The 27,455-nt window shown below is 41.9% G+C and overlaps 2 protein-coding genes across 7 annotated transcripts in view; one reads left to right on the top strand and one right to left on the bottom strand.

The window, feature by feature from the left end:
• Nucleotides 1-1,338, bottom strand: part of Acaca (acetyl-CoA carboxylase alpha) — a 280,231-nt gene extending 278,893 nt beyond the window's left edge. For all 3 annotated transcript variants that reach the window (XM_057774468.1, XM_057774469.1, XM_057774470.1), the window contains exon 1: nt 943-1,338. In XM_057774468.1, the coding sequence (XP_057630451.1) occupies nt 943-983 (41 nt within the window). In that variant the 5' untranslated portion in view covers nt 984-1,338. The remainder of the gene's footprint in view (nt 1-942) is intronic.
• A 115-nt stretch (nt 1,339-1,453) lies between these two features.
• The window catches only part of Tada2a (transcriptional adaptor 2A), a 79,656-nt gene continuing 53,654 nt past the window's right edge, over nt 1,454-27,455 (top strand). For 2 of the 4 annotated variants that reach the window (XR_009057414.1, XM_057775291.1), the window contains exons 1-8: nt 1,454-1,540; nt 3,255-3,362; nt 8,392-8,498; nt 10,099-10,158; nt 18,442-18,533; nt 21,719-21,876; nt 24,743-24,831; nt 26,922-26,994. Coding sequence is in view for 3 of the 4 variants with exons in the window: in XM_057775291.1 (XP_057631274.1) it covers nt 3,338-3,362; nt 8,392-8,498; nt 10,099-10,158; nt 18,442-18,533; nt 21,719-21,876; nt 24,743-24,831; nt 26,922-26,994 (604 nt within the window). In the remaining variant the exon portion in view is untranslated. Of the gene's footprint in view, nt 1,541-3,254; nt 3,363-8,391; nt 8,499-10,098; nt 10,159-18,441; nt 18,534-21,718; nt 21,877-24,742; nt 24,832-26,921; nt 26,995-27,455 lie in introns of those variants that run through there. The other 2 variants (XM_057775292.1, XM_057775293.1) reach the window with 2 other exon arrangements.

Below are 27,455 nucleotides of genomic sequence, written 5' to 3'. Positions count from 1 at the left end.
ACTTGTGTGCTGTGTCTGCTAAGAGGCCTTTCTTCCCTATCCTGACTAAAAGAAAATCTCTGGATCACTGTCTTCCCTTGATCCCCATTCACTTCCCATAAAACCACATTATGAGGCATCTTTTAATATTTATTATATATAGTATACTTATCTTTTAATATACATGCAAATATATATATATATCACAAGCCTTATAAACAGGAGACTATGTTTTGCTCACTACCAAATTCTCAGCACCTAGAACAGTGACTGCTCATTTTGTATTTGCCAAACGAATGAAATGATTTGACAATTCAGTAAATGTAAAGTACTCCATATCATTGATACAATAAATAGGAGGAAAGTGTGTGGAAGGGAATATATACAAAACATTAACTGTTCAATATGGTGGGGTGATTTTTCTATTATTATTATTATTATTTTAGACAGATCTCTCAATTTGCAGCACAGAATGACCTCAAACTCATAGCAATTGTCCTGCAGTCTCCCAAGTCAAGTTGTGATCTCAGATATATGCCACTAACTACACCCAGCTGAGATTTCCGTTTGTTTTAACGATGGACTTACATTTCTTGTGTACCAAAAAAAGAATAAAGACACCACACAGGCAGTGTATAAATGAATTCCAACAGAAGCTGGGTAAATCTATGAGGCAGATTTTTAAGTAGCTATACAGCACAATAGTTCAGATCAACCAGGGTTGGAATCCGTTCCCCAACACTTGGCAGCAATGTGATCCTAAGTTATATTTATTCCAGTGCCTATATTTCCTCAGGTGGACCATGGGAACAGGAATAGTGCCTCCCTCAGAAAGTAGTTTTAGGCGAGCCCGTAAGTGTAATCCGCTTTGTACAACGCCTGGCATGCAGTAAGAAAGGACTCCATAAATGTAAGCTCTCACAGCAGTCTCTACTAGTAGTAATAAGAGATGTTGGGACATACCTAGCCCTCAAGATTGACATCAGAGTGGACCACCACATCATCACTGCACTTCCATGTGGGCATCTGAAGCCCAGAGAGGGGATGGCTCTTTCCAGAGAAGGCAATGGCGACGTCCCAGAAGCATCAGAATGAAAAGGACCCTCTTCACCCCTCAAGGTATTCAGTCTGAGCAATCCATGAGTGCCATGGTGCGGCCCAGGCTCGCCGTCCTCCGGCCCAGTACCTTGGGCAGCCTCAGTTTCCTTGCTTGCGACAGGACTGGAGTGGGAATGTTATGAGAAAATCCAGACTGAACCAACCTGGGCTGCCTTAGAGCACGGCACCGGGATGCCCGCGTCACTGGAAAAGTGACAGCAGGTCAGACTCCTGTGCCGGCTGGGTAGCGGCTGGGTACTACTCTCCCCATCTCGGGACAGCACCTCCGGGACCCGCCCGCGGCCGGAGTGGAGGCGGGGCAGACGTGCTCGCGACTGCGTGGTCCGGAGCCGCGCACGTAACTCGGGGCCGCGCCCGCAGGCCGGGGGGCGCGCACGTAAGAGAGCCTGGCCCTCACGCGCGGCGGGAGGCTCTTCGGCGCGGAGGTGCGAGACCTAGCGAGGTGAGGAGCGGGCTGGGTGGCGGGGACGAGGGCACGCGGGGTCACGAGGTGCGGGCTGTCGCGGCGGGGCCACGCCGGCGGGGGTGGCGGGTGCGGCCGGACCGGTCTCCAGCCCCTCCCCCCGCTCCAGGGCGACTGGCGGCGCGGCACCTCAGTGTTCCCGGCTGGGAGGTGGAGCGCGGCCCCGGCCCACCTGACCCGCCGAGTCTCCACGTGGGTCTCCGCGAACCAGTGGCTGCGTTTGCGAGCTCGGGGACAGTGACTCGACCAAGGCCATACAGTTGTCAGGATGGGGGCTGCGCAGCTGCTAAGCCCGCAACTCCGGGACTTGCTCCTCGGTTCCTTCCCTGCTCCCTCTAGTAATCATTTGAATGTAGCCTGCCTCTCGCGATGTTGTCACTGTGCGGACTTTTAAGAAAGGAGGGGAAGAAAGATTTTTGCTTTCTGCAGTGCTGTGCTTTTTGACGTGAAGTGTTTGTCAGAGCGTATTCTAGCTTTCTTTACGGTGGAAGCTTCTATTGTATGGTGGTAGCCTTCTTGTTCACCAACTTGTAAAAACATGTGTGAATACCCCAGTCTTTAGCACTTCCTTTCCTTGGACAAAACAGCCTGTTCCAGGAGAGTGTTAGGATTCCAAGAGATAATTCCACATACACTGATGTACCATTCAGTTCCTAGAATATGGATGTTGGTTTATTTTTTTATTCCTGGGTGTATACTATTCCTTTGTTAAATTCATTTTAATCCCAGTAAAAATCCCAGTACTCGGGAAGCAGAGGCAAGCGGATCTATGAGTTTGAGACCAAGTTGGTCTAGACAGAATAGCCAAAGCTACAGAGAAAACCTGTCTCCAGATTTATTTCTGGAAACAGGGTTTCTCTGCATAATAGCCCTGGCTGCCCTAGAACTCTCTTTGTAGATCAGGCTGGGCTCGAACTCAAGAGATCTGCCTGCCTCTGCCTCCCAAGTGTTGAATTAAAGGCCTGCGACCCCACCGCCTGGCTTAGGTAGGATTTTTTGGTCTCCAATAATAAAACTAAGATTAAAATTTATTTTGGGGGGCAGGGTCTCACTGTGTTGCCCTGGCTGTCACAAAACTCACTGTGTGTGGACCAGCCTGGTCTTGAACTTGAACTCATAGAGACCTATTTTCTTCTCCCTCCTGGGTTTTGGGATTAAAGATGTCTACCACCGCACCAGCAAGTTCTAGATTTTTTAAGGATGTACTTTCAAGTCTGTGAACATGGAGGTCTGAGCGTTGTGGTTTGCTACCCCACCATTTCCATGTCAGTTTAACAAAGTAAATTCGGCCAAAGAGAAGGGATACCTGGCAGAAAAAGCCGAATGTTTATTAGAAATTCTTAGCATTTGCTGGTTATGGCGGAGCACACCTGTGATCCCTGACCTGGGGAGCCAAGGCTGTAGGATCTCTAGTTGGATGCCAGCCTGGACTACCACAGTGAGACGCTTGCTTCAAAAGCAAAAACCAAAGCAGAGATAGATAGCACCCATGTGCCAGGCTATACGGTATGGATATTTGAGTGTACAGTTAATGCTCACAATTCTGAGGTTGAGCCTGTTGCATCATACCCCTTTTACAGAGGATAGGTGCATAGAGGAAGAGCAGGTCCCCTTGTGACAGGGTTGAAGGTGCTGCTTGTAGTAGACCTTTGAATGGTTTTCTGATCCATGTGGCTCTTCTCTTTGTCCATAGGCGATTGTCCATTTTGGGCTACTTCTGAAATCTTGAAGAAGCTCCATATCAAGGAAGATCCAGCAGTCACTGTCATCTAGAGAATGGACCGTTTGGGTTCCTTTAGCAGTAAGTACAGTAGGACAAGTCTCAAGTGAAGACCAATATCAAACTAAAGTAGAAGTCGATCGTGGAAGCAGCGCCTTTGAAGTTGAATGCTAATGCCTGAAGGAATTATGAACGTAATGTTAAAATAAAATCAACCAGTACCTATTGGTTGCCTACTGAACATGTCACAAATGTATTTATCACTCCAAGTCTTAGAATAAAACCAAGCTGAGTGGACCAGCCACCATGTGATTGATGTATAATAATTGAACATTTTTATTTTTGAGCCCAGGTTCTCATGTAGCTTGCATTGATCTGGAACTGGCTTTGTAGCTAAGGAAGACCTTGAACTACTTATTTTCCCAAGTGCTGAGATTTCAGACATGTACCATCATTGGATTTTGAAGAAATAGAAATCACAATATTAGGTGATACACACTTGTACATACACAGACACATACACACAAGCACAGTCACAAAGTAGATGTTCATCAGTGGTTCCAGTAAGAAAAGGCATTTTCCCTACATTTATTCAGAAAAACAGAGGCAGGCGGATCTCTGTGAGTTCCAGGACAGGCTCCAAAGCTACAGAGAAACCCTGTTTCGAAAAAGAAAAGAAAAATAGAATCTTTGGACCCATCAAGTTCTATATTTTCAGTTTAGCAATGCTGCAAATGTAAACCAAACCTACTCCCACCTTTTGTGTTTTGTTTGTTTTTTTGGTTTTTCAAGACTGGGTTTCTCTGTGTAATAGTGCTGGCTGTCCTGGAACTCACAGAGATCCTCCTGCCTATGCCTCTGAGAGTGCTAGGATTAAAGGTGTGTGTCACCACAACACAATTTTAAAACACAATTGTTAGGGTGTGTGTAGCAAGGGCTATACACAGAGAAAACCTGTTTCAAAAAGCTACTCCCTCCCCCCACAAAAAAGTTTGAGGTGCTGGAGAGCTGGCTCAATGGTCTTCTGGAGGACCTGAGTTTGACCACCAGCAACCCCATGAGGGTTCACAACTGTTTGTAACTCCAGCCCCAGGGGATCTGACCTTCTGGCCTCCACAAGCTCTGCGCATACATGATGTGTACACATTCATGCACTAAAACATTCATACACATAGAATAAAAATAAAGATTTAAAAAAAATAATTTCAGACTTTTCCTCTTAAAAGTTTGTGAATACTTCCAGTTTACTTGCTTTTTCAACTTGCTTATACTTTTTGTTTTATAAAAATTTATTTATGTGTATGTGTGTTCACCTCTGTGAGTTTATGTGCACTACATGTTTATAGGAGTCCATGAAGGCCAGAAAAGGGTTTGGGATCACCTGGAACTGGAGTAACAGATGTGTGGATACTGAGTACAGACCCTCAGGCTTCTGCAAGACCAATAAACACTCTTAAACACTGAGTCATATTTCATATTCTTAAAACTATTTCCTTAGAGTTTTTTTATTTATTTTTCTTGTTTTTAATTATGTGTGTATTGGTATGTACACATGAGTGCAGGTACCGTGGAGACCTGGCTGAGGTATCAAAGCCCCTGCAGCTAGAATTACAGGTGGTTGTGAATTATGTAGCATGTTATATAATTCATTCTTGCCTCCACACATACATACAAGGTGGATAAATGTAATCAAGATAAATAAACCTTCAAAACCCTAGATCTGTCTTCTGTGCACTCAATAATTTTAGTTTCAGGAAAATGCATGGAGAGGGAGAAATGTGAAATGTTACACATACCAAAGATGCTGATGAAGAAAAAACTGTAAATGTCAGAAATGCATACATGGCCACTATTTAGAAACTGGGTAGATTAGTTCTCAACCTTTTAGACCCAATTATTTCTTTTTATATTTTTCAAGTCTTTTATTAATTGAAAATGGAATGCGTATTTTATTTTATTCAAAAATAAAAACAATTTTATAGTAAAAGGAGTAACCCGTAATGAAATATTATTTTTAGTAAAATAACAAGTATGTCAATATGTTTTAAAAACTTGATTATAGGCACATGTTTGTAATCCCAGCACTTGAGATGCTGAGGCAGAAGGATTGCCTCCAGTTCAGGGAACAGCCTAAGTTACAAAGTAAAACCTCGTCTCAAAAAAAGTCAGGGTGGAAGGATAGGAGCACCACACAAAGGCAGTAAGAGACATGATGACTTACGCAGTCCGCTGCTTAGACCACATCTTTCTGTGAGAGACGCAGGGTAACTCAGCTGTTAGTGATTAAGAAATGCTACAAGTCTTTGTAATCCCTGGGCAAACAGTACAGCCTCCTCTTGAATTGTGTACACTTGTTATACTAGAGTATTCAGATATATTTAAACTGTCAAAATTCTTTTTTTGAGACAGGGTCTCAGTAGCTCTAGCTGGTGTGGATTTCATAAAGATCTGTCTGCTTGTCTCCTGAATTCTAGGCTTAAAGGCATGTGCCGACACCTAGCTGTCAAAAATGTTTTAGTTGGGGCTAGGGCTATAGCTCAGTGATAATGTTGCACACTGCTTAACAAGATTCTGTGTCAGATCCCCTGACACTACCAAAGAAAAATATTTTTTACGTGTGATATAGAAATGGGTTCTAGATCATGTAATTGGGAGGTTTGGTTTTCTGTGTAGTTGATTTATTTTGTGTTTGCTTTTCAAGACAAGAGTTTCTCTGTGTAGCCCTGACTGCCCTGCAACTCACTTTGTAGATGAGGCTGGCTTTGAACTCAGGGAGATTTGCCTGCCTTCTGCCTCCCGAGTGCTGGGATTAAAGGTATGTGCCACTACCGCCCGACTCCAGTTGAATTTTTAATGAGATAATGGAAATTTGCTAAAGACTTAAGTCAGGGTGGGCTTTTTGTTCGCATGTTTTGTTTTTCTTTGAACAAGTATCTTGAGTACTTCAGAGCATCTAGAATCCCCATCCTGTCTGCAAAATGCTATTAGCACATCCTAGTCATTGTAGCAGCAAAGACCTTTTTTTGGATTTTCAAAATGTCTTTCCTAGGGGGTGGTGAACCATTGGGTTAGTCAATTGATGCAGTGAACTGTTAAAAAGGATAGGAAAGGATCAGCAAGATGGCTCAAGCCTGAGGACCTGAGTTCAGTCCCTGGTTAGCACATGGTGGAAGAAGAGACCTGACCCCCAAAAGTTTTTTCTGACCTCCATATGCTGTTGCACACGCATGCACACACACACACAGAGACACACACATAAATAATAAAATATAAAACAAAAAAGTTAGAGATGATCTAGGGGAATGACTTAGGCCTAGGAATTCAGGTCCAACCTTGGCAATGTAGAGCCTGTCTCTGAGTTCAAGGCCAGCCTGGTCTACAGTGCTAGTTTTGGGACAGTGAGGGCTGTTACACAGTGAAACCCTGTCTCAAAAACCAAATAAATAAGTAAATAGAAAGCCAGAGTTCAGGAGATGTGATTTGATAAAAACTGGCATTTGGGCTGGAGAGATGGCTTGTCACTAAGGTGTTCTGCTCTTGCAGGGGCCTGGGGTTTAGTTTCCAGCAAGCACTTCAGGTGACCCACAACTGCCTGTAACTCCAGCTCTGGGACCTGACACCTGGCCTCCATGGGCACCTGCACTCATATGCGCATATTACACATACACATACAAACACACATATTTTTTTAAATGACATCTAGCACTGTATTTTGTTTTTTCACCAGAAGTGGTGGATGACAAATGCCTGTATCCCTCAACTTTGAAGGCAGAAGCAGGAAGATCAGGAGTTGAAGGTCATCATAGTTGGAGACCAGCCTGGGCTACATGAGACCTTGTTTCAAAAACAGAAGAAAAGGAGAAAGTGTTTGGGAATACTTTTTTTGTTTGCTCTTTGGTTTTTTAAACAGGGTTTCTCTTAGTCCTGGCTGTCGTGGAACTCATTCTTGTAGGCGGAGACTGCTCATTTGTTTCCCGTGCCCAGACCTGAAATAATCACACAGAAACTATATTAATTAAAATACTGCTTGGTCTATTAGCTTATGCATATTTTTAGTTGACTCTTACAATCTTAAATTAACTCATTTCTATTAATCTGTGAATCACCATGAGGTTGTAGTTTACCTACGTTAAGGTTCTGGCGTCTTTTTCCTTTGAGCTCATGATCTGCCTGCCTCTGCCTCCCAAGTGCTGGGATTAAAGGTGTGCCACCACTGCCTGGCGGTGGAGTAGATTTCTTTATCCTGTCCTTTTCTTCTGTGTCTTCATTTCAAAGCAAATGGCTATTAGAGGAAGGAATGGTGCCTTGAAGGGTATTTTTTTTTTTTTTTTTTGCTTTAGAGAGAAAAATACAACATAATATGAGATCCTGCCCCAGACTAAACAAAATAAGTCCCTCCATCTCCCTTTCAAGGCCTTTGTTCCACATTCCCGTGGTTAATCACAGGGAAGAGTCGGTTGCTCTGACTTCAGAGAAACAGGATTTGGAGCAACCTGGAACATACATACCTGCAGTTTTAGGTCTTTGGAGGGTTTATAGTGTACCTTTGCCTTCATAATTCAGAGACCCGCTGTTTTTACCAGAACAAGAGAGTTCTGCAATGTTTCGTGTTTTCCTGGGAAGCAGTCTCAGCCTAGATACACAGCTTAAACCCCAAATTGGAATTCTCCCAACTTAAGAAAAAAATTCAGATTTACAGAGAAGTTGAAAGAAAGTGACTGGTTGTGCACTTCTACCTAGATGGAGCAATTGTTAGCATTATGTCTGGTTTGCTTTGTATATGCGTTCTGGGTAGGGAACGTGCCCATTTTTCTTTTCCTTGTGGTAAAGGAGGCTTTATAAAACTTTAAAAGTTTTACAAAAGTCAAGCTTCTCTGTAGGCACCCTCTCTGCCTCCTTATTTGAAGCTGTAGGTGCCCTGGAGGAAGGAACATGCTGCCATGTAATAGAAAGGGGAGTGGCTCTTGTTTATTAGGTGTGGAATAAGCTTGTCCCACCTGCACGTGTTTGTCAAGGCAGTCACTGTCCCCAGCCATTTGCAGAGCTTCGCCTTTTGCACTTAGTGGTGTTCATGAGGAGTTTTGAACTTCTGTTGTTTTCTGTATTCTAGATGATCCATCTGATAAGCCCCCTTGCAGAGGCTGCTCCTCCTACCTCATGGAACCTTACATTAAGTGTGCTGAATGTGGACCTCCTCCTTTCTTCCTGTGTTTGCAGGTAACTAACTTCCTGAGGAGAAGGTATCTTTCCTGGTCTGTTTTATGGATGCAGTAACTTGAGGTGGCTTAGGATCACACTGCATGAGCTCTCCTCCTGCAAGTGTCTTCCCTGTGATACTTTACCAGGAAGCTCGGAAATAGCAGATGGATGAGACAGACAGTCAGCTGTTCCATAGAGCGTCTCAACTTAATGCTTAACATTTTCCCCAAGTAAAGTTATTTAGATTACAGGAATCAGAACTAACAGGTTGTTCCTTTTGATCTCACTGTTTGTTAGCTTCTTAGAGTGGTCTTTGTATAGATGACAAGGGAACAAGCTGTTTTGTGGATTATATTAGGAATAAGACTGATTATAAGTGTGCCAGGTACTATTTTGAGTACTTCACTTGAATCACCCCCTAAATCATCACTACAGTGCTGTAAGTGAATAAATAAAATATCTCAATTTTAAAAGTGAAATTCAACTAAAGAAAGCCTAGATAATTTGCTTGTTGGGAATATCAGAGATACTTATTTATAGGAAGTGTTCCAGGGATGGCAAAGGAGGCTCAGCGGATAAAGTATTTGCTGCACAAGCCTGAGGACCTGAGTTTGAATCCCCAACAACCTGGGCATGATAGCATTTTCTGTAACCCCATACTGGGGAGGGAGTAGAGATAGGGAGAACCTGAGGGTCTGTTAACCAGCCAGACGAGCTGAAATGACAAGCTCTAGGTTCAGTGAAAGACCTTGTCTCAGAAAATAAAGGGGAGTGCAGTAGAGGAATACTCCGAGTGATGGCCTCCATAGGCAAGTGTACCTACAAACACATGTGCACACACAGCATTCCAGTTTTAGACGGGTTAAAATGTAAAGAGTGGCTGATGGGTTATAAGATTATACACTGGACATAGGGTGCATCTGGGGAGGATGAATAGCAGGAAGGAAGATGAAGACAGCCTGGCAAAATTCTTTTTGGTATACCAAAAACAAGAGAAGACCCCCAAAACTAGCTTATATGACTAGATTACCTTAGGCTAGTAGTGGCAGTGAATGCCTATAATTTTAGAACTTTGGAAGTGGAGAGGCAGGAAGATAAGGAATTTGAGGCCAACCTAGACTACATAGGGAGATTAAGAATAACGTGAACTACATGAGACACTGCCTCAAATAAAACAAAAAAAAGAAGTAGAGCACTTTCAAGCCATCTTTTTTCTTTTTTTAAAGTTTTATTTATTATTTTTGGTGTTTTGAGACAGGATCACTCTACATAGCCTTGACCCTTCTCATACTATGTAGACCAATCTCGCCTCGAACTTGCAGAGATTCAGCTGCCTCTGCCTCCTGAGTGCTGAGATTAAAGATGTGCACCACCAAGCCTGGCTTTTATTTTGTTAAAGATGTGGTCTCATGTAGCCTAGCTTGCCTTGAATTGACTATGTAGCTGAGTGAGGATGACTTTGAACTCTTGATCGTCCCAGTTCTACCTCCCAAATGCTGGGGTTGAATCTAGTGTTTTGTATATTTGTAACAAGCCTTGTACCCCCTGAGCCTCATCCCTAGCCCTAAGAAAGTATTTTTTATGTGGCTTTTGGTAATTTAACTTTTTTTCTTCACAGTGTTTCACTCGAGGATTTGAGTACAAGAAACATCAGAGTGATCATACTTACGAAATCATGGTAATGATGACATTACTGGAAACTTTTATTCATTTTTCAAGTATTGAGATTGAGAACTCATTTTCTTTAGCTCCACGTATCTCTGTCCTTTTTCTCTTCTGAATTTGATAATTATCTAATAGGTTTTTTAGTTCTTTGTAACCTATAAAGATATTTAAATATAAAAATAGCTTAACAAGTATATACATATGTTGTAGTTTGAATATATTTAGTATAATCTCATAGGGAACGGCATCATTAGGAGATTTGTTGGAGTGAGTCTGGCCTTGTCACTGTGGGGGTGGGCTTTGAGGTTTCCTGTGCTCAGGGAAATGCTGAGTGTCTCAGTTGACTTCTTGTTACCTGCAAGATGTAGCATTCTCAGCTCTGGAACCATTTCTGCCTGCCCGCTGCTATGCTCCTCATCATGATGATAATGGACTGAACCTCTGAAACTGTAAGCAAGCCACCCCTCAATTAAATGTTTCCTTTATAAGAGTTGCTGTCGTCATTATGTCTCTTCACAGCAATAGAAAACCTAACTAAGCTAGGCGGGGTGGCCCACGCCTTTAATCCCAGCCAGTACTAGAAGGCAGAGGCAGGCAGGTCTCTGAGATCAAAGCCAGCCTGGGCTACCTGGTCTACGGATTGAGTTCCAGGACAGCCAGGACTGTTACATAGAGAAACCCTGACTCAAAAAACCAAAAAAAAAACAAAAACAAAAACGTAAGACAACAACATAGAATGTAAAAATGACTGACTGCAGTCTGGTGGCTCATGCCTGTAATCAGATAGGGTTGCCATGAGTTTAGGCTAGTCAGGGATGTAGTGTGAGACCCTGTGTGGTGGTTTTTGTGAGAATGGCCCCAAGTTTCAGTCATTTGAATACTTCATCCCCATGTGGTGACTGTTGGGAAGTAACTTTACTTTTCTGTTGCTGTGATGAAACACTATGACCAAGGCAACTTACACAAGGAAGGGTTTATTTGGGACTTACAGTCCAGAGGGACAGGAGTCCATCCATCATGGTGGGGGCATAGCTGTAGGCAGACAGGCCGGCATGGCACACAAGTAGCAGCTGAGACCTCAGATCCTTATCCTCAAACTGGGAACAGAGATGGGGGTGACAGGAGACTTTTGAAACCTTATCCTGTCCCCAGTGACACACCTCTCCCAAAAAAGGTCACACCTCCTAATTCTTTCCAAACAGCCACCAGATGGGGACCAAGTATTCAGATATCTGAGGCTTACGGGGTCTATTTCCATTCAAACAACCACACCGTGTTTCAAAACACAGATAATAGGGCTGGAAGAATGGCCTATCATCTTAGAGTGCCAACTGTTCTTGCAGAGGACTGGAATTCAGTTCTTGGCACTGATATTGGACAATGTATAACTCCCTATAACTGGTGCCCTCTTCTGGAATCCATAGATATCTCTATAGATGGACTTTTCTGCCACCAATCCCAAATAATGACATGGAGACTTATTAATTATGAAAGCTAGGCCTTAGCTTAGGCTCTTCCCATTAGCCCTTATAACTTAAATTAATCCATTTATATTAATCAGTATTTTGCCTTGTGGCTTTTTACCTTTCTTTCATCATGCATCTCCTGCTTCCTCTCCACCTGACTGACGACTCCACTCCTTTTTTCCAGAGTTCTCTCTCTCTGCCCAGAAGTCCTACCTATACCACCTGCCTAGCTATTGGCCGTTTTGCTTATTACACCAATCACAGCCACACATTTTCACATAGTATACATATATCCCACAACATACCTCACTCATATATGCACAGACACACACACGCCATAATTAAAAATAAAGTACATATTTTAAAAAATAAAGTATTAAACAACATAAAATAAAAAGAATTAGAAGAGACAAACTGGCTGATAGGCTAGGTAAGATTTGACTCTGATTTGAGTAATAGCATAGCCACCTTTAAAGAAAAAGTGTGCCACTCCTCCCAGCTTGGGCCAGGAGTTTAATATGCCAATGTAAATAATCAGGTCTCTTGACAGGTCTATGTATCTTGTTAAAATAGTTTTGTCTGGAGACTGCGGTTCTAGCTTAGTGGTAGAGCCTCCCCTAGTGTGCACCAAGCTTTGAATTTGATCCCTTGAATTTCAGGGGGAAGTTTTGTCTCTTTTCAGAGTATTTAAAGCAAGGTTTTCAACACTTAGCCCCTGGTACAGTTTTCTTACTGCAATAATTCAACATTGTAGATTAATCTTTTGGCACTGTGTTAGTTTTCTACAGTTGCTGTTATAAATTATGAAAACTTAAGTGTCTTAAGAAAGCACCGATTTATTATTGCAGAATTTAGTAGGTCAGAAGTGGGCTTCCTGGTTTGAGGCAGGTCTTGAGAGGATGTAATGGAGGTGTTTGGCCAGCCTGAGCTTTTATCTTGATACCCTGGGGGAGAATCTGTTTCTGAGTTCATTCAGTTTATTGGCAGAATTGACTGCCTTGAGATTGAAGGATTGGTGCCTCTGTTTCCTGGCTGGTTGTTGGCTACAGTTTGTTCTTTGCTTCTAGAGGCTTCTCTGGCCTTTGGCCTCCTTTTGCCATATCCAAAGCCAGTGAGTGATATTAGGAGACCATGAGGGCTGTTTATGAAGTACTTGAACCTCTGACCTGCTTTATCCTGCTTAAGCAGTTTCTTTCATTCTTCTGCCTTCCTCTAATACTTAAAAGAGAATCTATTTTTTGATTTTTAGGTTTTTATTTTTATTATGTGTGTTTTGGCTGCATGTATGTTTTTGCACCACATGGTACCAGGTGCTCCCGGAAGAGGGTGTCAAATCCCCTGGACTGTTGTGAGCCACCATAGATTCTGGGACTTGAACCCAGGTCCTCTGGAAGAAACCCAGTGCTCTTCTCTACGGAACCACCTCTCTAGCTCCCCTCTAGCACTTTTAAAGATTGGTATGATTTCGTTGGACCCACCTAGATAAATCAGGCCTTTTCCCAACTTTGCTAGTTGTTAGTAATTTTAATTCTAGTTAGTAATTTTAATTCTAATTCTGCAGACTGTTTAATTTTAATTTTACCTGCAGTACTAGTGCTTGATGGAATAGTAGACAGAAACCTGGGAGAAATCTGGAATGTGTTTAGAATTCTGCCAATTATGTAATTCACAGTACTTTATGTGTGTTTCATAAAAGATTAGAAAGAAATTGGGCATGGTGGTACATGCCTTCAATCCCAGCACTCAGAAAACTGAGGCAGGTGGATCTCTGTGAGTTTGAGGCCATCTTATCTACATATCGAGCTCCAACACAGATAAGGTTATATAACCCGGTGATGGTGGCGCACGCCTTTAATCCCAGCACTCGGAAGGCAGAGGCAGGCGGATCTCTGTGAGTTCGAGACCAGCCTGGTCTATAAGAGCTAGTGCCAGGACAGGCTCCAAAGTCACAGAAAAACCCTGTCTCAAAAAACCAAAAAAAAAAAAAAAAGTTATATAGTGAGACCCTATACACCCCTCCCCCCCAAAAAAGAACAAAGCTAAAAAGGAAGGTAGGGATGCAACTCAGCTAGTAGAGGCTTACTTACCATATGCAGAGCCCTGCATTCTGCTCCCAATACCACATAAAACCAGGCATAGTGACATACAGTAAGTACCTGAGAATACTTTGGAAATGAAGCTGGCAAAGGTCTTTCTCATTTTCTACATGATCAGTTGGAGGCTACCCAGGGATACATAAAACCTTGTTTCTAAAACAAAATCATTCAGAAAGAGTGACTCAACATAAATTTGATCATTTGTTGGTTCCTGTTAGTGTTCTTGCACCTATAATACTGGGAGTCATGTTCTAGACTAAAATGAATTAATAAGAATTTTGGGAGAATAACTATCTGCCTTTCCTTACAGTTTCCAGTCTCTCCTTTTAAAAATATTTATTATTATTTTTGTTGTTGTTTTGAGACAGGGTTTCTCCTTGGCTACCCTGGAACACTCTCTGTAGACCAGGCTGGTCTCAAACTCACAGAAATCTGCCTGCCTCTGCCTCCCCAGAGCTGGAATTAAAGGTGTGTGCCACCACTGCTTAGCTTTTGTTTTCAGTTATGTATAGATGTGTGTGCTTACATGTGGGTGTGTGCATGTGAGTTCAGGTATCAGCAGAGGCCAGAAGCATCTGATCATTCAGAGCTGGAGGTATAGACAGTTGTTGGGCCCTTAACATGGGTTCTGGTAACTAAACTCAGGTCTTCTAGAAGAGCTCTTTAATCACTGTTATTTCTCCAGCATGCAGTCTCTTTTTTAATTTGAAGGGTTTTTTGTTTTTTGTTTTTGTTTTTGAGTTTTTTAAGACAGTCTTATATGTCTCAGGCGTCTGTCCTCAAGTTTGCTATGTAGCCAAGGATGCCCTTGAATTCTAGATATTCTTGCCCCCACCTCCCAGTGATTACCACATTTTATTTTAAGTCTCATATTCACTAATTGGAACAATAACCAAAACATATCCCCTTTTGCCTGTTGAATGAGGGTTTGGAGAGTAGGGTCAGAGCAGCTTTGGCTTTGGGTTCATTTCACCAGAGTTACTGTATCTTCAAAAAATTGATCCACTTTTTCCAAATGCTCCTGAGAATGTCTAGACTCAGATTTTGTTATTTGTTTTAATTATTTTTATGGTGCAAGGGTTTGGATCACATGCTGCTACTGAGGTACATCCCCAGTATCCAAATTTATTCATTTGAAGTGGTAAAAGAACCCTTACGAGGGGGCTGGAGAGATGGCTCAGAAGTTAAGAGCATTGCCTGCTCTTCTAAAGGTCCTGAGTTCAATTCCCAGCAACCACATGGTGGCTCACAACCATCTGTAATGAGGTCTGGTGCCCTCTTCTGGCCTGCAGGTGTACACACAGACAGAATATTGCATACATAATAAATAAATAAATTTAAAAAAAAAAAAAAAAAGAACCCTTACGAGATAATTATGTAGCTTGGGTAGTTGATAGTCATGCCCAGCCACTGTTGGAAAGCTGACTGTGGGCTCTCTGTAGCTATTCTGAGCACCATGCCTTCTGTCCACATAATGCTAAAAACACTGTCTCACTTCAGCCAGGTCCACTTAATTCTTATTACATCATCCTTTCTCACATGTTCCCCACCCATGCAAACACCTTTTAGGGATCTGAACTCAAGGGAGCCTCTGGGGGCTACTATACTCTCTACCTTTTATTAGCCAATCTCACCTGTTCCAACAAATCTTTCCTTCCATAGAAGTGATGACCAGCTTTTGGCTTTCTACACCCCAGGCCTCTAAAATCTTGATTCTTTGCAGCACGAAGCATCTGATAACTTGAAATGGTTTCAGTACTTTCTCATCTCACAGTGCTGTATTTTGGGGAGTTACTCATGCTGTAGTGGGTGGTGCATTAATAGAGATTTCTGAATTCTCTAGCTATTTTTGTCTTGTAATTCTTAAGACCTTGAGCAAGAGAAGGCAGCTCCTCTACCACACCCTTTATGACAGTAATTCTTAGACTTTATTACCTGGAGTTTCTTAGAACTGTGATTTCCAAATCTACAGTTAGAGATTCTGACTCAATTTTGGGTCAAGAATTGAATAACACTGAACTTCAAGAAGAAAGGGAGGGGCTTTTTTTTTCTTCTTGAAGTTCAGTGTTATTTCATAAAGCCTTTTGTTCTTCTATAGTGTAGAAAGTTTTCATTATAAATTGGTAAGAGTAATCAGTATTCTGAAAGTTTTAGAAACAACAGACCTGTTGTCTTAGTTTAGGTTTTTATTGCTATGAAGAGACACCATGCCCACAGTAACTCTGATAAAGCAAACATTTAATTGGGGTGGTAGCTTATAGTTTCAGAGGTTCAGTCCATTATCATCGTGACAGGGAGCATGGTGTTATGTAGGCAGACGTGGTACTGGCTACATCTTGACCAGAAAACAGCAGGAAGTTGACTGACTGTTGCACTGAGGGAAAGTTGAGCAAAAGAGACCTCAAAGTCGACCCCCACAGTGACACACTTCCCCCAACAAGGACATACTTCCTAATAGTGCCACTCCTTTGGGGGGGCATTTTCTTTCAAACCACTACTGTGTGACTTCATATTTGCATATCTTTATGGTACTTGTCAGGTTGAATGTGATTGGTATGAGTTTAATATATGCATGGACCCTGAAATTTCACTCTCATCTCATAATAAGCTCATATGGTAGGCTTAGATCAAAATGGGTTGCCTGTTATCTCTGTGATTTTACTAAGAGAACAGATTTTTTTTTTTTTTTTTTTTTTTTGTCACCAACAAAAAGCTATAACAAGCTGTAAATGCCTGTGGGATTGGAAAGAATTGTGTTATTTTCTTTTTTACTTTCATCATAGAAAATTTCAGACATCCATGAAAGCAAATAGTGTTTAGCTCTGTGTCATAGCTAAGTTGTGGTTTGAAGTAGAGATTGCTTTATTACCTACCTCCCACAGTTGCTGTGGCTCAAAATTCAGATGAGGCCCAGAGCAGTGGTCCTCAGCATATTCTTCCAGTCACTTTGCAGGTTCTTTGATTACTGCATAGATCATTTACCCATTTCCTTTTGATGAATCCCTTGCACCTTGCCCAGATAGGGAGCTGTTATAAATACAGCTGTTGTGAGTGTTCTTCGGTAAGGCTTTCTGTGTTCATATATTTTCATGTTTCCTTGGGTAGAATGAGTATAATGTACTGTTTAACTTTCAAAGAAATGACCAGAATGTCTTCCCAAATGTTTGTTTGCATTTACACCTGTCAGAGTCTGATTGTTGTGATTATTATTTTTTTAAAGATTTATTTATTTATTATGTGTACAGTGTTCTGCCTGTATGTATGCCTGCACACCAGAAGAGGGCACCAGATCTCATTACAGATGGCTGTGAGCCACCATGTGGTTGCTGGGAATTGAACTCAGTACCTCTGGAAGAGCAGTCAGTGCTTTTAACCTCTGAGCCATCTCTCCAGCCCCTGATTGTTGTGATTATTTTATATACTTGCTAATATTTGGCATTGTCATCATATGTTTTGATGTGTATAGCATAGTGTTTTGTTTGTTACCATTGACAGTCTCACTATGTAATCCAGACTGGCCTCAAGCTCACAATGATCCTCTTGCATGAGTCTCCAAGTGCTAAGATAATATGCATGCAATATACCACCTTTTATTTATTTATCTTAAATTTTGTATATGTGGGGAGATGTACATGTCTTCCACAGAGGCTAGAGATGTCAGAGTTCCTAGATTTGGAATTACAGTGTTTGTGAGCTCAATATGGATTATTGGAATTGAACTCAGGTTCTCTGTAAAGGCAGTACAAAATCTTGTTTTGTTTTTCAAGACAGGGTTTCTCTGTGTAGCCTTGGCTGTCTTAGAACTCACTCTGTAGACCAGGCTGGCCTCCAACTTACAGAGATTTGCCTGCCTCTTCCTCCTGAGTGCTGGGTTAAAGGTGTGTAGTACCACCACCCGGCTCTATGTGGGTTCTTTTTTCTCTTGTTTTGTTTTTTGAGACAGAGTCTATATTGTAGCCCTGGATATTCTGGAACTCACTATATAGATCAGACTGGCCTAGAACTTACAGAGATCCACCTGCCTCTGCCTCTCAAGTGCTAGGATTAAAGTATATACCACCATGCCTGATTTTTTTCTTTTTAGATTGATTTCCTTTTTAATTACTTTTAAGATGTATTTTTAAGTGTGTGTGTGCACACACGTGTGCCTGCACATATGCATATACATGAGTTCAGGTGCCTGTGGAAGCCAGAGGCATTAGATCTCATGGAGCTGAAATTACAGATGGTTCTGAGCCACTTGACATAGGTGGTAGTAATCAAACTCTGGTCCTCTGAGAGAGCAGTATGCACTTCTGACTGCTGAACCAATAAATATCACCATAATCACTATGTGACACATCCAAAAACCATTTATTCTTTTAAAAAATTAAATATTGTGTTTTACTGGAAAACATTGTTATGTAATAGAGGTAGGAATGGAAGATGTAGAAAATAATAACATAACCTAGGGAAAATAATGATGCAGCTGATAACAATGGTCTTTGTATGTGGGATGTGTGTACACCTGTGTATGGAGGCCAGACCTTGACATCAGGTGTCTTCCTGCAAGATTTTCCACCTTATTTTTTGAAACAGTGTCTCTCACTGAACCTGAAGTCCCTGGCTGCCTCTCATTGGGATTACAGGTGTACACTGCCACATGGACACAACCAGGGTTCCTGCATGTCATTCCTAGCCCTGTTCTTTTTTTTTTTTTTTTTTTTTTTTTTACCATATCTTTTTTCTCCTTAGACCTCAGACTTTCCTGTTCTAGATCCCAGCTGGACTGCTCAAGAAGAAATGGCCCTTTTAGAAGCTGTAATGGACTGTGGCTTTGGAAATTGGTAAGAGTTTAATATTGAGTGATCCTGTCTTCATGGGCTCAAAGCAGAAGCCACTCTTGAAACATAAAAGCAGAGAGCCTCAGAAAGTGAAAAGCTGTGATGCTTTCCTGATGGCCGGGACGTCAAAGGTAGTTGCTCGTCTATGTACACATCTTCTAGGCCTGAAATACCTTTGGAATGCAAGGTGCTTAGTGGCTCATGACTGAGCAGTTCTCAGAGGTTACTTTGGATACAGCAACTCTAAGATTGTTCTTCCAGAGTTGTGGAGAAGTATAGGTTACTAATTATTTCTCATTTCTGGTTTTATAAGTTTCTGGGCACACCATGCAACTTTTAAAATATGTGTGCAAATGGAGGTGTTGGGGGTGGGAGTTTGCTTGTCGTCGAGTCCCCCTGCCCGTCTGTGTACCGCACCCCCCCCCCCCCGTGTGTGTGGTGGCTGGAGATTGTTGTCAAATGTCTTGCTCTCTTGTGCCTTCCATATCATTCTTTGAGACAGTGTCTCCCGTAATCTGGAGGTTGGGGTTTCAGCTGATTTGAGCTGCTATAAGCTCCTAGGATCTGCTTTCCTCTGCCTCCGAAGTGCTGGAGTTACAGATGCAGGCCACATGCCCAGCTTTTTATGTGGGTGCAAAGGATGGGAACTCAGGACTTTGTGCCTGCACAGAGACTGCTTTAACCACTGAACCATCTCTTCAGCTCCCAGAGTTTACATTTTAGGAACACTATGCTGATAATTTTGTTTTGTAACTAGATAGCAGATATGTTATTAAACATATTTTGTTCATGAAGCATCTGAAGTTTAGGGAGTTAAACTCTTTCTCATTTTTCATAATTTAATAGTGAAGGAACCTTCTGGATCTTCCCAGTTGCTATAGTCCTTCCTTATGTTATCAGGTGTGCCGCCTTCCCTATGTCAAGAGGGAGACCAGAGTTCAGCTCACATTTTGTTTCCATTCATTCATTTAGCACCTGTGCATCATGAATACTGTATTTTGTGGAGAATACCGAAGATGGGAAAAATGGATCACTTGTGAGCAGCTTACTAGTCATCCCTGCCTAAGGCATTACTTTTTGTCAAAAGTGGGCCAGTCCTCCTCATCTTCCTTCCTTCTTAGCAAAGACTAGGAAGAGGTCTGTTACTGTATGGGGGAGATAGCTCAGTGATAGAGCTTTTGCTCAGCACATGTGAGGTGCTTGAGTTCAGTCCCCATCATCACCCAGAAGAATCTAGTTGCTTCTGTATCCAGTGTGAGTAAGGGACTATGCTTGGTGGTAAGAACACAAGAATTTAGGTTCCTGCCCTCCTTGAGGCTCTATACCTAGTAAGGGAATCAGACTGTCTACAGTTGACTGAAGCACACACAGCATAGTGATGCCCTAGGGGAAAGGTTCTCTAAGAGTGAGCTTGAGGAGGAGACTAAGATTTCACCTCTACCGCTGCATCACCTGAGGTAGGAGTCAGAGGTCTCAGTATAAATTCTGGATTTGTCTTCTTTAGCAAGTATATTATTTGTTTGGATATCATATTTTTTTTTTATTCCGTGAAATGGAAGTAGCAATACAAGGTCAATACTAAAATGATCTTAAATTATGTCTAAGTGTTTGTAGCTCAGTGCCTTGCATATCCATAGGAATTCTAGTGAAGAAATGTCTTTGATGCTATAAAACATGTAAAAGTAAAACTAGGTACTTTTTTAGACAGGGTCTCACCAGGTAGCCTTGGCAGGCCTGGAATTCTATATAAACCAAGCTAGCCTCTAACTTATAGAAATCCACCTGTCTCTACTCTTCAAGTTCTTGGATTTAAGGCCTGTTCCATCTTGTGTTTTAAACATTTTGCATGTTCCAAGATGATTTCTATTATTATTGATGATCTTTTAAGTTTTTAAGGGCTATTTATTTATTTATTTAAAATATTTGTATGTGTGTGCATGTGTGTGTCTATGTGAATGTTTGTCACTCATGTTCACATGCTGAGGAGGCCAGAAAAGGGAGTGGAGTTGCAGGCACATGTTGACCACTGAAGTAAATACTTTAACTGCTGAGCCAGCTTTCCAGCCCCTTTTAAACACTTTTTAGGTCACTTTTATTATGGTGTATGGGGACATACTTGTGAAGGTCAAACGACAACTGGCAAGAATTGTTTCTCTCCTTCCACCTTTTGGAGACAGGAGCTGTTTTGTAGTTTTGGTTTTTTTTCCCCAGACAGGTTTCTCTTTATGTGATTCTGGCTGCCCTGGAACCCAGTATATAGACCAGGGTGGCCTTGAATTCACAGAGATCCTCCAGCCTCTATCTCCCAAGCTCTAAGATTAAAAGCATAAGCTACCATAGTTGGCCTCTTTTTATTTTGAAGAATTTTCTCACTCCATAGCCCTGGCTGATCTAGACTTGAAGCTCACAAAGTGCCTGCCTCTACCTTCCCAGTGTTGATATTATAGGCATTGCCTCCGTGCCTAACTCCAAGGTGACTTCTAATTGATAACAGTTCTTTCCCTGGCCTACCTCAGGGAAATTTATAGATGATGGTGATGTGATGATAACATAAGGTTTCATGTATCTGTCTCAGACTAGCCTTTGAACACAGTATATAGCCAAAGATGATCTTGACTTCCTGTCCCTTCTATCGCTGCTTCCTTCATATTGGGTTTACAGGCGTATACTACCATGTATGGACTTTGTGCATTCTAGTGGAAGCTAGTGACCAACTGAGCTACATACCCAGCCTGGAAATTTCTGGGTCGGAAAATAGTCATCTTCCTTCCAGTGGAAAGGAAAGGCCCCTTTATTGTTTCTCTATCTTGGAGTAACAGGATTTGGACCATCAGATGGCACGCATACCAGTGGTGTGTATCTGTCTCACTCTTTTGCTGATATCTACTTGGAGGTTTTTTTTGTTTGTTTTTTGTTTTTGTTTTTGTTTTTTTGGTTTTTTCGAGACAGGGTTTCTCTGTGGTTTTGGAGCCTGTCCTGGAACTAGCTCTTGTAGACCAGGCTGGTCTCAAACTCACAGAGATCCACCTGCCGCTGCCTCCCGAGTGCTGGGATTAAAGGCGTGCGCCACCACCGCCCGGCTTACTTGGAGGTTTTTTGTCTGCAAATATGGAACAAACAAATCAACTTTCAATGTTCTATACTAGTAAGAAAACTACTCTCTTTATTCTTCTTCCACAATTTTCTAGGCAGGATGTAGCTAATCAGATGTGTACCAAAACCAAGGAGGAATGTGAGAAGCACTACATGAAGCATTTCATCAATAACCCTCTGTTTGCATCCACCTTGCTGAACCTGAAGCAAGCTGAGGCAGCCAGAACTGCTGACACAGCCATTCCGTTTCACTGTAAGTGCCTGCCTATTTGGATAAAAGGTCCTTAGCCCGTCTTTGGGCTCTGTTTCCATAGCAGATAAACAGTGATGTGGTGATTTGAACAGATAAAGAACTTCTGGAAGGTAAGAGGAGTTTTGGTATGTTGAGTCAGGGCCAAGATATGGCAAGGAGGCAACACATCCCAGAGGTCAGAGTTGTAGCCTTCCACTCTGGATCTCTTGGAATATACCAGTTAACATTAATGATTGCTTCTGTAAAGTGGTATGTCCAAAAAGGGGCCAGTCTATCTATGCTGTCATTTGTTGCAGCGTTTATAATCAGGTAGGAGTTGCTTATCAGGATCCAGTATTGCCTCGGTGTTAAGTTCAAGAAGTAAGTAGTTCTTTTTTTTTTTTTAATTATTTATTTATTATGTATACAATGTTCTGTCTGTGTGTATGACTGCAGGCCAGAAGAGGGCACCAGACCTCATTACAGATGGTTGTGAGCCACCATGTGGTTGCTGGGAATTGAACTCAGGACCTTTGGAAGAGCAGGCAATGCTCTTAACCGCTGAACCATCTCTCCAGCCCCAGTAGTTCTTTTTATTCACTTAGTTATGCCAGTGAAGGCAGTCTTACATCTTATCTTTTTTTTTTTTTTTTTTTTTGGTTTTTCGAGACAGGGTTTCTCTGTGGCTTTGGAGCCTGTCCTGGAACTAGCTCTGTAGACCAGGCTGGTCTCGAACTCACAGAGATCCGCCTGCCTCTGCCTCCCGAGTGCTAGGATTAAAGGCGTGCGCCACCATCGCCCGGCTCCAGTCTTACATCTTATATGCCGGTGGGCATCAGTGGGTCTTTTGATACAGTATAACCAGAGCCTGATGAATAGCAGTGATGTATGGATGCTTCCCCACTGGCCTCCCTCTCCTCGCTGCTTGGAAACAGCTCTGTAGCTGACGGCCTCAGAGGTTGCCCATGCCTGCTGTTTGAATGGCTCTTCAGATGTTAGCACTTTCCTCACGTCCATTAGGCCTGTCTGTTCCTAACAGCAGCCAAGTGAAATAAGCAGAACAGATGCTTTTGCGTTACACACAAAAAAACCCTGATATTTTTAAAAGGTTGAAAGTTTTGTGCAAAGTCATAGAACTGTTGGAGGCTGGCATTAGTACTCAGTTTGATTAGCATTGAAATCCAGGAGTTTTGCTTCTCAGTTGGATAAGATCTGTAGTTGATTAGTGGTCCTAAGGATCAAAGGAGCAGACACTGACAGGATACTGGAATTCTCTAACAACACTGAAGGAAAATGTTTCTTTCATTTCCTTTCATTTTGGGAAAGCAAAAACCAGAGGGCAAGGCTATAGGATGGCTCAACAGGCAAAGGCATCTGCCACCAAGTATGGCCTAAATTTAATCCCTGGGGCCCATATAGTAGGAAAGAACTGACTTCTGCAGCTTGTCCTCTGACCTCCACATGCATGCCATTGCACATGCCTGCCTGTACAAGTGCATGCAAATCAGAGGATGTTTTGGGAGGATTCCTTCAGACTTAATTTCTTTCATCAGGAAATCAGCCTGGGGTTTGACAGGCATGGTGGCATGTGACTATATCCCCCACAGTTGCCACTTGGGAAGCTGACAGAGGCATGAAGATTGTGAGTTTGGGAGTAGTGTAGAATATATAATGAGTTTGAAATCTCTGTCTCTACACAAAATAAGAACACCACCACCAGCATTTGAGGCAGAGGCAGGTGGATCTGAGTTCAAAGCCAGCCTGGTCCATATAGAGAGTTCCATAACAGTCTTGGTTACATAGAGAGAAGACCCTATCTCCAAAAAAAAAAAAAAAACCAGAAAAAATTCGGGTTTTTTTTTTTTTATGATTACCTTTTTGCTCTTTATAAAACTTTTGAATGTATTCTCTTAGATCCTTTTTCTCAAAGAAATCTGTTTCAGAGTGGGATGTGGTGCCACATACCTGTAACCTCATATTCAGCAGGCTTAGGCAAATGAATTTTAAGAGTTTGAGGCCACTCTCAGCTACATAGTGATACCTACTTTCATATATTTTGACCTTGAACTCATTGTGTAGCTGACTATAACCTTCATCTGATCTTTTGCTTCTGCCTCTCAGGTGCTAGGATTGCAGGCATATGCCATCATACCCTGAGAAACTGTTTTGCTTTTGTTGTTTGTTTTTTGTGAGTGTAGGGTGGGGGCTTGTTGGTGTAGCAAGCTTTTTCATTGGTCCCCAGCTCACAAATAATGACACAGAAACTTGTTATTAATTATGAAAGCTTGGCCTTTAGCTTAGGTTTGTCTCAACTAGCTCTTATAACTTTATATTAATCTATGTTCTGCCACATGGCATTATCTCTCTTCCATTTTGCACCTCCTGTTTCTTCCCAGTGTCTGGCTGGGGACTCTGCCTTCTTCACAGAGTCTTCTCTGTGCCCTGAAGCCCCCCAACCTCCTTCTGCCTAGATATTGATTATTCAGCTCTTTTGTTGTTGTTGTTGTTGTTAAATTCATACTTTTTAAATATTTATTTATTAAGTATGCAATATTCTTTCTGTGTATATGCCTGAAGGCCAGAAGAGGGCACCAGACCTCATTACAGATGGCTGTGAGCCACCATGTGGTTGCTGGGAATTTAACTCGGGACCTTTGGAAGAGCAGGCAATGCTCTTAACCTCTGAGCCATCTTTCCAGCTCGGTTATTCAGCTCTTGATTAAACCAGTCAGAAGGCACCTTGGCAAAGACACATCTTCACAGCGTAAACAAATATTGGGCAACAGTTTGTTTTTTGTTTTTAAATCCAGACTATACATAAAGACATTCATTTGATGTTTCTGTGTCAGTATTTTATCTATTAAGAAAATCCCGTTGTTTCTTCCAGCTGCAGATGACCCTCCCCGGCCTGCCTTTGACTCTTTGCTGTCTCGGGACATGGCAGGATACATGCCAGCTCGGGCAGATTTCATTGAGGTAACAAAAACTTGTTTTTAGCATACAATAAGGAAAAACTTACTTTTGTTTCTGATGAAGTTATTATCTCTTGGAGGGATACTTTTCAAAGCACGTGGAGTCAACATTTTGCTCCTTCCTTTCCCATTGTGAGCACCTGTGGAACAGTGACAATTTTAAGGGGGAACCGGCCTTCCAGGATGCATACTATTGCTCCCACTAACCTTGTAGGTGTGAAATTTCTGCAGTTGTCATTCCACAGCACAGAGGGATTTTCAAGGTTTTGCTGTATCATGGCCAGATTACATTTTAATATTTTTAAATAACTAATTTTTTGTTGCAACCAAACTTGCTGTAATTGTGCAAAAATAGCATAGAAGCATTTGAGTTTTAGATAAGCCTGGGTTGTGTTGTGAGTGCCTGTCTAAGAAAAGAAAGAAAAGGAAAATAGATAATATATAAACAAACAAGTATGTCAGTGTTCCAATAAAAGTTTATTTTCCAAGTAGGCAGTGGACTGAGTAATGGTTGCTGAGTCCTGCATTGTATGTATACACGTGTCCATTAAAACATTTCATTAAAACTATTTTCCTCGTTTAGCCATAGAATTAAAAACAAATGTGGAAGTAGTCATAATAATTTAATTTGCAGGGGCTGGAGAGATGGCTCAGAGGTTAAAAGCATTGCCTGCTCTTCCAAAGGTCCTGAGTTCAATTCCCAGCAACCACATGGTGACTCACAACCATCTGTAATGGGGTCTGGTGCCCTCTTCTGGCCTGCAGACGTACATGCAGCCAGAATATTGTGTACATAATAAATAAATAAATAAATTAATAAATAAGAATTTAATTTGCAGTCAGGTGGCGCATACCTTTAATCCCAGCACTCAGGAGGCAGATGCAGGCGGATCTCTGAGTTCAAGACCAGCCTGGTCTACAGAGTGAGTTCCAGGATAGCCAGGGCTATACATAAGCAACTCTGTGTCAAACAAAACCAGAAAGAAAAAAAAAGAACTAAAGAACTAATTTGCTATCTGATATCATCTGCAGTACCCTTGGAGATGGGGTGTTAAACTAAAGCCCAGCTTGTCATACGCAGTTGGGCCTTTTGTTTATGACAGGTAGTGCAGAGCCACCCCATAGTCACCCTCTTCCCTGAACTGATCTTATTGTAGTGTATAAGCGATATTAGGACTAAACAGTTCCCTCAAAAGGTGATTAAAAAGAAAATGAATTAATGCAGGCAACTTTATTACCAGAATACTTGGAGGCCTAAATCAATGATTCTCTTTGGAATGAACAGACTATTAAACATTTTTATTTATTTATTTAATATTTATTTATTTATTATGTATACAATATTCTGTCTGTGTGTATACCTGAAGGCCAGAAGAGGGCGCCAGACCTCTTTACAGATGGTTGTGAGCCACGATGTGGTTGCTGGGACTTGACCTCAGGACCCTTGGAAGAGCAGGCAATGCTCTTAACCACTGAGCCATCTCTCCAGCCCCCTTTTAAACATTTTTAAATAATAGACTTGGCTTTGAGCCAGGCGGTGGTGGCGCACGCCTTTAATCCCAGCACTCGGGAGGCAGAGGCAGGCGGATCTCTGTGAGTTCGAGATCAGCCAGGTCTACAAGAGCTAGTTCCAGGACAGGCTCCAAAACCACAGAGAAACCCTGTCTCGAAAAACCAAAAAAAAAAAAAAAAAAAAGAGTTGGCTTTGTTCCTAATATTGTGCTATCCTAGCTCTTTATTTTGATTACTGTCTGAAAGTCTCTTAGATTTTTCCTGTAATTTTTCCCTTAGAGCAGTGTCTTTGTCTTTTATCCAATTTAGTGCTTAGCAAATACTGGCTCAAGACTTTTCTCTTTGCCTCTGCAGCATGGCCATTGTAAAGATATTACTCAGTTTATGCCAGGCTGTAGAGGCGCACGCCTTTAATCCCAGCACTCCGTAGGCAGAGGCAGGTAAATCCCTGTGAGTTCAAGACCAGTCTGGTCTACAAGAGCTAGTTCCAGGACAACTAGAACTGTTATACAGGGAAACCCTATCTCGAAAAAACAAAACAAAAAAACTGATGGGTTTGGATGGTTTTTTCCCCTTTAACAGGAATTTGACAATTATGCAGAATGGGACTTAAGAGACATTGATTTTGTTGAAGACGACTCAGACATCTTACATGGTAATGTTAATTTTTTCAGATGCTTATTCAGTACAAGTACTGATGACACTGTGCTGAATGCTGGGGTATAAGGACTAATAAGGCATGTCCTCTGCCCTTAGTGAATTCAGAGCTTAGTGGTTGGGCTGGTGACATGGCTCAGTAGTAGAGTGTACCCTAGACCCTGGATTCAGACACTACAAAAAAACAAAACAAAATCTTGTGGCTAAGTTGCTGAACTTACCCTCTTGAACTCCTGAGTATTGCAATGACTGGCGTGCATAACTTTTTTCCCACACTGAAGATTGAGTGCTGTGAACTGTATGATACACTGTGGTTGATCCTCTTCCTTGAGATTTTTGGTGCATTGGTTCATGAGGGTAGAGAGAGCAAAATTGGGGAACTGGGTTCTGACGATTGTAGGTCTGACCGAGAAAGCCCTCTGGAGGATGACTTCGGTGAATCAGCTCAGCTTTATTTCA

This window comes from Chionomys nivalis, chromosome 7 (genome assembly GCF_950005125.1).
Source record: "Chionomys nivalis chromosome 7, mChiNiv1.1, whole genome shotgun sequence".
In the NCBI taxonomy this organism is placed as follows: Eukaryota; Metazoa; Chordata; class Mammalia; order Rodentia; family Cricetidae; genus Chionomys; species Chionomys nivalis.
Note: the sequence above shows the minus strand (reverse complement) of the source record. Positions and strands in the feature narration are given on the sequence as shown.